This window comes from Mobula birostris, chromosome 31, assembly GCF_030028105.1.
Source record: "Mobula birostris isolate sMobBir1 chromosome 31, sMobBir1.hap1, whole genome shotgun sequence".
NCBI lineage: Eukaryota > Metazoa > Chordata > Chondrichthyes > Myliobatiformes > Myliobatidae > Mobula > Mobula birostris.
This window is the reverse complement of record NC_092400.1, coordinates 8243279-8253942: the sequence shown is the minus strand read 5'-3', so window position 1 is coordinate 8253942 and position 10664 is coordinate 8243279. Positions and strand designations below refer to the sequence as shown.

General features: G+C 44.4%; 1 protein-coding gene across 1 annotated transcript in view; it reads left to right on the top strand.

Annotated features, from left to right (window-relative positions):
- The first annotated feature begins 1423 nt into the window (after positions 1-1423).
- suds3 (SDS3 homolog, SIN3A corepressor complex component) overlaps positions 1424-10664 on the top strand; it is a 61556-nt gene continuing 52315 nt past the window's right edge. Inside the window, exon 1 of the mRNA XM_072247678.1 lies at positions 1424-1799. Coding sequence (XP_072103779.1) covers positions 1688-1799 — 112 coding nt within the window. The 5' untranslated portion in view covers positions 1424-1687. The remainder of the gene's footprint in view (positions 1800-10664) is intronic.

The window sequence follows — 10664 nt, the reverse complement described above, 5'->3', positions numbered from 1 at the left end:
ATATTATTCCTCTCCAAATATTCATTAGTCCTGCCTCTCAGGATCTTCTCCATCAACTTGCCAACCACTGAAACGGATTTGATGGATTATCCCACAGTCTGCACTTCAGCTCCATGTGCTCCGGACAGAGAGACTCAAAAAGTGTCCAAATGCTTCTCTGTCCATCTCAACAGAATCAGGTGAAGGATTCCATTTTTCATATTTCGTATATATTTTTTCAAGACATCTTTGAGAAGATTATTAAAACAGTTTCTCACTCTTCTTTAGAATGCTTGCCACATTAGAGCTGACAGTGCTTGCTTTGGGAGACAGGTATCAAACTTATAGACAGAGTGGGCCACCTATTGAAGCTGGCAGAGCTTATGCTCATAGCTTAAGATCTGAGGACATTGACCTGGGAAAGAACACCAATGCCAATTCACCTATTCCACTGGTGTATTTGATGATCTTTGATAATAACATTTACTTTGAACTTTGAATTATTACCTTCATTGTTAAGGTCCTTCGGCTGTTGCTGAGTAACAGGGATGTTCTTTTAAACTCGAAGAACACATTATTTACAAGATGTTAAAACAGCGAACTTGGTTTCCACTGGGATTTATTTGTCAGAATAAACTTTTCCATTGGGAAGAACATTTTAGGTAATGTTTTTAAATATTTTTCACCAGTTAGCAGCCTACTTATCTTTAGTCAGTAAGTTTAAAAACTTCAGTAAACTGGAGGGTAAACACGAGGAATTCTGCAGATGCTGGAAATTAAAGCAACACACATCAAAGTTGCTGGTGAACGCAGCAGGCCAGGCAGCATCTCTAGGAAGAGGTACAGTCGATGTTTTGGGCCAAGACCCTTTGTCAGGACTCAACCATTTTCTGATCTGTCTAAAGCTACCGCCAACACTCAAAGACATGCTGGAATGACTGAAGTCCACAAAACTAGGAGAACATTGAGATATGGTCTGCGAGTCAATCTATGAGACCGAGTTGCCTTTCTAGTGGGAGTTAGTCTTGACGAAGGGTCTCGGCCCGAAACGTCGACTGTATCTCTTCCTAGAGATGCTGCCTGGCCTGCTGCGTTCACCAGCAACTTTGATGCGTGTTGAGTAAACTGGAGGGACTTGTTTATAGTTCGTTGCATGTGATTGATGAAAGATCCTAAGTGAAAACAAAGCAAAGCACTGGGGTAAACATCCAGTAGCTCAGTCAACAACTAGGTGGAAAAAATTATTATAACGTTATCATTTACATTTATTAAAATCTTTAACAAGATTTATTAGAATTACAAAACAGCAAATTTCAATGTGTTGGAGTGCATGCAATTGACATTTTTCTTCCATAGAAACATGTGAAGGGTAATAATTGCAGCATACACAATGACAATATTGCACAGTGGTTACAAGTGTCATTGAGTGGAGCCCGGATCGCGCGCTCCCTCCAGCAGGGAGGTCCCACCGGTTAGCTGCCTCTGCCTCTGCCTGATGGCGATTTCCAAAGTCTGTCTGGATGGTAGGGTTCACTCTGGTCACCGGAGTTGACTGGCTGTCGGGTTGCTGTCGCGGTAGCCGGGCGATCGCTGGCGGCCGTGCTTGCTGCCCGTGCCAGCGGTGCGAGGCCCCGGCAGGCAGGCGGCGGAGCGCCGGTCGGTGTGCTTGCCCGAGGAGGGAGAGGGGGCGGGCAGCTCGGCGGGGAAGATGTCCGCGGCTCTCCTCTCGCCCATTGTCGACTATTACAACGACGAGGAGGAGCTAGACAGCGTCGACGATGAGGACGAACGCAGTATCCGCGGCCGCGACTCCGATGAAGGTAACTTCCCGTCCGTTTGTGGCGGAGGGTGCGGAAGAGGGCGGGTTGCTGCAGCCGGCTGGTGGGCCTCAGGTACAGAGGCGGAGACCGGTAGGTAACCGTATCCCGGGAGTGCAGGCAGATCCCCGGGCCTCGACTCTTCCCCTACAAATCGGGGGAGTGGGTTGTCCGTGGTAACAGTGGCAATGGCTGCTGCTGTACGCTTGCCCAAACTTTAAGTAAACTCCCACTAGAAAGGCAACTCGGTCTCATTGATTGACTCGCAGACCATATCTCAATGTTTTCTTATTTTTGTGGACTTCAGTAATTCCAGCATGTCTTTGAGTGTTGGGGTAGCTTTAGACAGATCAGCAAACGGTTGAGAAATTGCTCTGTTATTTTCACCCTTTTCCATTCAAATTTAATGCAGAGTCACTTGTTCCCATTGGGACCCTGTCCAAATAGATGTTACTAGTATGCTAGTTTTAGTAGGTAGTAGTGATATTTACAGCTTTTTCATACTCGGTCTGCACGTTTGAGCAAATAAAGTATATTGGATGGTGCAGGGTATTTAACCTGAATGTTGGTTAAATCCTAACTTGGATTGTTTTTGGATATACCCTTTCAATCCCTTTGCACCCAGTATATCCGTAGCATAATTGTATGAAAGACTGGTTCTCTTAATATTGCGAGTTAAGTGAGGAACATTCTGACATATGTTCATGTTTACTTGGCCTGGTATGGAAGCACCAATGCTCTGGAACAGAAAAGCGTACAAAAAGTAGTGGGTACAGCTTAGTCCATCATAGGTAAAGCCCTCCGCACCACAAGCACATCTACATGGAGCACTGACGTAAGAAAGCTGCTTCCCTCATCAATGACCTTCATCATCCAGGCTATGCTAATTTCTCAGTGCTGTAATCAGGAAGGATGTACAGGAGCCTCAGAACCCACACCACCAGGTTCAGGAGCAGTTATTAGCTGATCTATTAGACTGTTGAACGAAAGGGGATAGCTTCACTCACCCCATCACTGAACTGCTCCTACAACCTATGGACTCACTTTCAGGGACTCTTCGTCTTAAGTTCTTTGTACAGGTTGCTTACTAATTAATTTATTATTTACTTACATTTTGTATTTGCACAGTTGTCTTTTGCACATAGTCGTTTGTCCTGTTGGTTGTAGTCTTTCATCGATTCTGTTGTGTTTCTTTTATTTGCTGTGAATGTCTGCAAGAAAATTAATTTCATGGTTGAATTTTGGTGTCATTTAATACTTGGATATTAAATTTACTTTGACCTTTTGACATGTAATTGTTCTGATTGATTTTGGCGCCTGTTTAATATTTGGTGTTTCAGCACCTAAACTGGTCATGATTGAATTTTTTTTTACAATGGTAGTGAAATAGTAGAAATTAATTACCTTGGTCAAGGTCAAATTTGATTTGATTGGGTCAGATTTTAAACTTATCCCAAGCAGACCTTTTGTCTTAATTAACGCAACACACATCGAATTCCTGTTGTTTGCTTTTGTGTTAATTTCAAGTTATGACTTGTCTCCAGAAGGATTGTGTAATGGATGCTTCAAACTATGTAATTATGCAAAATGTATATAATAGATGATGCAGACAAGTTCAAGTTTACTTATGTGTTTCCTTCATGATCTTCCTCAAGTCCAGTATAGCAGCTGTATCTTCTGGACTTGGCCGTTCGTACATCTACTAAGACACCCTTGGTGATAAATATTTAAACTCTTTCACCAGTAATGTACTCCTTGTGCTGCTGAGTTGCCTTCAGCATGGAGTAATTCTGATTCATTAATTGAAGGAAGACAGGTGGTAAACAACAGGGGTTTCCTTTGTGCATATTTGACTAAATCACTGCAAACCATGAAAGTTCACAGCAACATTGAGGACGCCTAGAACTTTGATACTATTGTGCCTTCATTATAGGTGGGCCTCTTTTTTTTAATGTTGAGCAGGATGTAACTTGGGATAGCTTTGGAGGAGTTTTGGACATTGGCAGAAGGTGTGATTCTGTGAGAAAGGTTGTATCTAACTTCGTTGATGCAATAATTGTAGACTGTAACAGTGATTTACTAGTTCATTTCAGAATGAAGAGTTAAAGTTGGTGCTGTGGGTTTGAAATCCATACAAGTCAGAGAAGTAAGAGAGTAAATTTCCTTCCCAGAGAAAATCAGTTAAGTCTTTTGCTAATCCAGCAACTACATAATAAGTTTACTGATAAGGAACGCTGACATTTTTCTTACAGTACAGGTGTCCCCCGGTTTTTGAACATTCGCTTTACGAAACCTCACTGTTATGAAAGACCTACATTAGTTACCTGTTTTCGCTAACAGAAGTGTTTTCACTGTTACGAAAAAAGGCAGCGCGCGATAAAAAGCAGCGCGCGCCCCGAGCAGCCACTGCTCCCCCGGATTCGGAACTGCATTCTAGCCGGCATTGCTTAAACATGTGCCTGTGAGCATCCGTTTCCAAGATGAGTTCTAAGGTATCGGAAAAGCCTAAAAGAGCTCGTAAGGGTGTTACACTTAGTGTAAAACTAAACATAATTAAGCGTTTCGATCGTGGTGAACGAAGCAAGGACAAAGTGAGTTTGGCTTGTGGAAGTTGACGAAGATGATGTTGAAGAGGTTTTGGCATCCCATGACCAAGAACTGATAGATGAAGAGCTGATGCAATTGAAAAAAGAAAGGATAACAATCGAAACTGAATGCAGTAGCGAACAGACCGGAAGTGAAGTCGTCCAGGAACTGAACGTGAAGCAACTGCGTGAGATTTTTGCTGCAATGATAAAATACGACTTTAATTTTGAAAGGGTATGTTGGTTTAGGGCATATTTGCAAGATGGTTTGAGTGCTTACAAAGAACTGTATCATAGAAAAATGCGCGAGGCTAGCAGTCAAGCATACTGTCGTTTTTCAAGCCTTCCACATCAGTCACAGCAGACGACGAACCTCGACCTTCGACATCGAGGCAGGCAGACATAGAAGAAGATGACCTGCCTGCCCTGATGGAAACAGACAACGATGAGATGACACCTCAGTGTCCCACCACCCCCAACCCCCGGTCTGCGAACCGATACATTGCCGCGGAGAATGCAGCGGTAGCCAGGACACCCCCAGCACATCTTTAAGAAAAAAAGCCGAAATAAACAAGCTAGTTAATTAGGTGCCGCCTGGCACGTAAATATCGGCCCAGATCAGAGGCAATTGCCGATTGCGTCGCCTCTGATCTGGGCCGACATTTACGTGCCGGGCGGCACCTAATTAATTAGCTTGTTTATTTTGGCTTTTTTCTTAAAGAGGTGCTGGGTGCGTCCCGGCCACTGCTGTACTCCTGCATGCTTCGTGGATCGGTATTGGTCGGCGGCCTGGAGAGTGGGGACCACTGCACCACCCCAACCTCCGATGACTTAGCCTAACACGCCATCGTCAATATGCTCTGCGCTGTCTTCCCAATTCCGGTAAGTGATACTACACTGTACATACATTGTTTCTACTTTATATAGGCTGTGTATTTTTATGCGTTATTTGGTGTGATTTGGCAGCTTCATAGCTTAAAGGTTACTGGAGAGAGTGTTTCTGCCAAGAGTGCTTGCGTGAGGTTTTCACTACGGAGAACAGTGCAGGCAATGATTGTAGAGAAATATTTCTACTTTATATAGGCTGTGTATTTATCATATCATTCCTGCTTTTACTATATGTTACTGTTATTTTAGGTTTTATGTTGTTATTTGGCATGATTTGGTAGGTTATTTTTAGGTCTGCGAACGCTCACAAATTTTTCCCATATAAATAAATGGTAATTGCTTCTTCGCTTTACAACATTCTGGCTTACGAACCGTTTCATAGGAACGCTCTACCTTCGGATGGCGGGGGAAACCTGTAATAGGAGTGCACAAGTGAGGTTATGACATGGTCGGGCACCCTGTGGAGTCGTGTATTCAACTTGGGGTTTCTTGGCTCTTGGAAAGTATACATCTTATATTCCTCAGTATGAAATTGGAGAATTGCACAAATATAACCTGTATTTTGCAACAGTCTTCACCGTGGAAGACTCTAGTAGTATGGTGGAGGTTCCAGGTGTCAGGCTCGCATGAAGTGTGTGAAGTTACCGTAACTAGAGAGAAGGTGCATGGGAAACTGAAAGATCTGAAGGTAGATAAGTCACCTGGAACTGAAATAGATGGCTGAAGAGATTGTGGAGGCATTAGTAATGATATTTCAAGAATCACTAGGTTCTGGAATGGTTCTGGAAGATTGGAAAATTGCAAATGTCACTCCACTCTTCAAGAAGGGAGAGAGGCAGAAGAAAGGAAACTATAGGCCAGTTATTCTGACTTCAGTGGTTGGGAAGATGTTGTATAGCAGTGATGAGGTCTCAGGGTACTTCGAGGCACATAATAAAATAGGCTGTAGTCAGCATGGTTTCCTCAAGGGAAAATCTTGCCGTCATATCTTTGGAATACTTTGTAGAAATAATAAGTAGGATAGACAGAAAAATCGGTTGATGTTGTGCACTTGGATTTTCAGGGAAGGCCTTTGACAAAGTGCCACTCATGAGCTGCTTAACAAACTACGAGCCCACGGTATTACAGGAAAGATTCTTACATGGATAAAGCAGTGGCTGATTGGCAGGAGGCAAAGAGAGGGCATAAAGGCAGCCTTTTCTGGCTGGCTGCTGGTGACTAGTGGTGTTCCACAGGGGTCAGTATTGGGATGATTTTTGTACATTATATGCCAATGGTTTGGATGATGAAATTGATGCCTTTGTTGCAAAGTTTGCAGGTGATATGAAGATAAGTGGAGGGGCAGGTAGTTTTGAGGAAGTAGAGAGGCTACAGAAGAACATAGACAGACTAGGAGAATGGGTAAAGAAATGGCAGATGGAATGCGATGTTGGGAAGTATATGGTCATGCACTTTGGCAGAAGAAGTTAAAGGATTGACTATTTTCTAAATGAAGAGGAAATAGAAAAACCTGAGGTGCAAAGGGACCTTGGAGTCCTTGTGCAGGATTCCCTAAAGGTTAAGTTGCAGGTTGAGTCTGTGGTGAGGAAGGCAAATGCATTGTTAACATTTGTTTCAAGTGGACTAGCATATAAAAACAAGGTTGTAATGTTGAGACTTTGTAAAGCACAGATGAAGCCTCACTTGGAGTATTGTAAGCAGGTTTAGCCCCTTATCTTAGACAGGATGTGCTGAAACTGGAGAGCCTTCAATGGAGATTCATGAAAATGATTCTAGGATTGAATGGCTTGTCATATGAAGAGCATTTGATGGCTCTGGGCCTGTATTCACTGGAGGGGTGATCTCATTGGAACATATCAAATGGTGAAAGGAACTCAGCTGGTCAGGTAGCATCTCTGGAAAAAAGTACAGTCGATGTTTCAGCCCGAAACATTGTCATTACTTTTTACATAGATGCTGCCTGGCCTTCTGAGTTCCTCCAGCATTTTGTGTGTGTTGCTCAGATTTCCAGCATCTGCAGACTGCAGGACTCTATTGCTCTCAGTAGACGGTCTGGCACTTCGTAAGCTTTCAAGATCTTCAGCATTTTACCTTGGTGAATGGAGTCAAAAGCTTTGCGAAAATTGATGTAAGTAAGCACGGCTGGTAGGTTGTTCTTCTTGACTTTCTTGATGATTCTACAGAGAGCAAGTATTTGCATTACTGTTGTGCGCTTCTGCCGAAAATCATTCTGATTGAATCTTAGCTTAGGGTCAATGGTGGTGCGAATCCTGTTCAAGATCATCTGATTGTATAGCTTTGCTAAGATGCAGGTCAAGCTGATACCGCGGTAGTTATCTGTCTTTGTGAGGGATCCACACTTGGGGACTGGGATAATGTTTGAGAGTGACCACTGTTCTGGTTTGATTAAGGCAGAGGTTGGTAGGTTCTTGATTGGTCAGAGCATGAAGGGATACGGGGAGATGTCAGGTGACAGGCTGAGAGGAAAATTAGATCAGTCATGATGAAACGGCAGAGCAGACTCGGTGGCCAAATGGCCTAATTCTGCTCCTTTATCTTATGGTCTTATCGTATTCTCTTGCATTAGGAGACTAAGAAATGTTCAAGCTGTGTTGTACTTCCGGTAACATGGCGGGTGTTTGAATGCAGCAGTTTCTATGTGGCCAACCAAAGGTGTTTTTGTCTTTTCTAAACTTTTTTTTTTACGATTTCAAGACCTTGCTGGACATTAATAATAAAGCACTGCAGGTCTACGCCCATCAGTGAGTTGCTGATTGGCTGAGAAACTGAAGGAGCTGGACTTGGATGCCAACCATGCTGCTGACTGCTTTTGTGCTGTGTATGACTGTTGGTATTGCATTTTGCACATTGGCCCCAGAGTAACGCTATTTTGCTTGTATTCATGTATGGTTAAATGACTATTAAAATTATTTAAAGGACTGGGAATGTTAGTTAGAAAATGTTTCATCGTTTTGATGAGTACTTTTTTGAAAAATAGATATGTTAGGTATTTATTTAAGAAGTAAACATTGAAACAGTAATTTAAGTATTCGTCTAAGACAGTGGTCCCCAACCACCGGGCCGCGAGCATGTGCTACTGGGCCGCAATGAAATGATATGGTTTGGCGATATGAACTGATTTGAGTCAGCTGCACCTTTCCTCATTCCCTGTCACGCCCATTGTTGAACTCGAATGCACGCGAGGTCCACAAGAATATTGTCAATATTAAACCGGTCCACAGTGTGCAAAAGGTTGGGACCCCTGGTCCAAGATACCCAAAACTACTACAATGTACATTCAACAGGAATTCTGCAGATGCTGGAAATTCAAGCAACACACATCAAAGTTGCTGGTGAACGCAGCAGGCCAGGCAGCATCTCTAGGAAAAGGTACAGTCGACGTTTCAGGCCGAGACCCTTCGTCAGGACTAACTGAAGGAAGAGTCACTCTTTCTTCAGTTAGTCCTGACGAAGGGTCTCGGCCTGAAACGTCGACTGTACCTCTTCCTACAGATGCTGCCTGGCCTGCTGCGTTCACCAGCAACTTTGATGTGTGTTGTTACAATGTACATTCAGTTACCCTTTAAATGAACAGATACACTGCTAACCCTGGAGCTTGGTGATCCATTGCTTGCTGTAACATACCCAGCCATCCCTGGAGTGTATGGATAGGGAGGGTCAGTAGCTTTATTCGCTGCTTCAACAGCCCATTCATATGTTTGACTAGGCCCGCCACCTGAGGGTAATATGGGATGTGAATTACTCAAGCTATTGCAGATTCTGTGACCCAATCCTGGAGCTTAGCTCCTGTAAAATGTGTGCCATTGTTGGATTAAATCTCCCAGGGAACCCCATCCGTAGATGCCAAATGCTGCAACCCTTTTATAGTGTAATCTTGGTCAGCACAGATGCATGTCTCTGTGACTAGAACGCTGAAATACGTGTCAATCATTGTCAGCACATACCGCTTTTTTTTTCGTTGCGGCAGAGGCCCGATGAAGTTGAGCTGCCAGGTCTGACTGGCCCCCATATGCCCTGAGGGGCCCGCCAGCTGTACTCTGGGTTTAACTTGTCTGCAAGTCGGGCAATTTACAGCTGTAGTTCGGGCCTCATCGTAAGTTAATGCCACCCCTTAAGCCTCCGCCCACTTCCTCATCCCATCCACCCCCAAATGCCCACACTTCTGGAGCGTCCAGTCTGCAAGGTGACTTCAGTCCTTGGAGCACATTGTTGCTCTATCTACAGGGTTAGGAATGGCTTCTTTGGTGTCCCAAGAGGTGTGGGCATCTATGTAGTAGACAGAAATCTGCAGCTCCATGCATCCCTCCAGATATGTTCCCAATAAGAGTGCCCCTAAAGAGGTTGCCCATGTACCTCCCAGTTCTGCATGTGCCAGTGATGCATCCAAACCAGCATACTATTAGTGACTGCCCAGCATTCGGTGTAGACCTTGATAGGCTCGATTGTCTTTTGGAGGGGCAGAGTTACAGTCAACAATTCAGCCTGTTGGCTAGATTTCCCCCCCCCCCCCCCCCGTGCCAACCTTGCCTGTTGCAGGGTGGAGAGCCACAGCCTCCCACCACTGCTTGCCACTCTGCCAACGGCTAGAACCGTCTGTGAACCAGACATTGTTTTTCTTCAGGGATCAGATCATCGTTTGGCTTACCCCACTGTTTGGTTGAGGGGTTGATTGTAGGGATTTCATCGAGAGTGCAATGGTGAATATCAGGCAGACATAACCTGCTTATTGAGCCGGCTCACCTCATTAGGACCTTTCTCGGCCCTGTTTGCGCCATACCATTTCCATATGATGATTGAAGACTGTTGGATATAGCCCTCTTTGTGGATTTTACCCACTTCATGAAAGGGAGATACGGTCGCAGCACTACTGACTCAGAGGCTGTCTGGTGTTCAGTGACCTGCAGAGCCAAGTAACGGGCCAATAACAGCTTCTTAAAGGGGGTGTATTATGTTGCTGTCTGGGGGTGGGCCTTAGCTCAAAACCTGAAGGGGACAAGATGCCCCTTCAAAACCTGCCATAACCTCTTCAGCCACCTGAGGGGTAGCCGAGGCCTGCAGCTTGAAGGGTATGCTACTCTTGTCGCAGGACCAATGGGAGAGCCTGTTCCATGGCCTGCCTGGCAGCCTCAAAGGTGAGACTGTATTGGAAAATGGTCTTTTTGTGGGAAACCTGATATAGAGGCTGTAATATTATGGTCAGGTGGGGTATATGTTGGCGTCAATACTCCAAGTTCAACAAAATGCTGTGGCTCCTCCTTTGAGGTGGGACGGCAGTATTCAGAATCTTATACTTAGCCTTTTCAGTTATTTCCTGCTGTCCAGAATGGCACTATATTCTCTGGAATAGAACATTCTGACTGGGGTCTTGTATCTT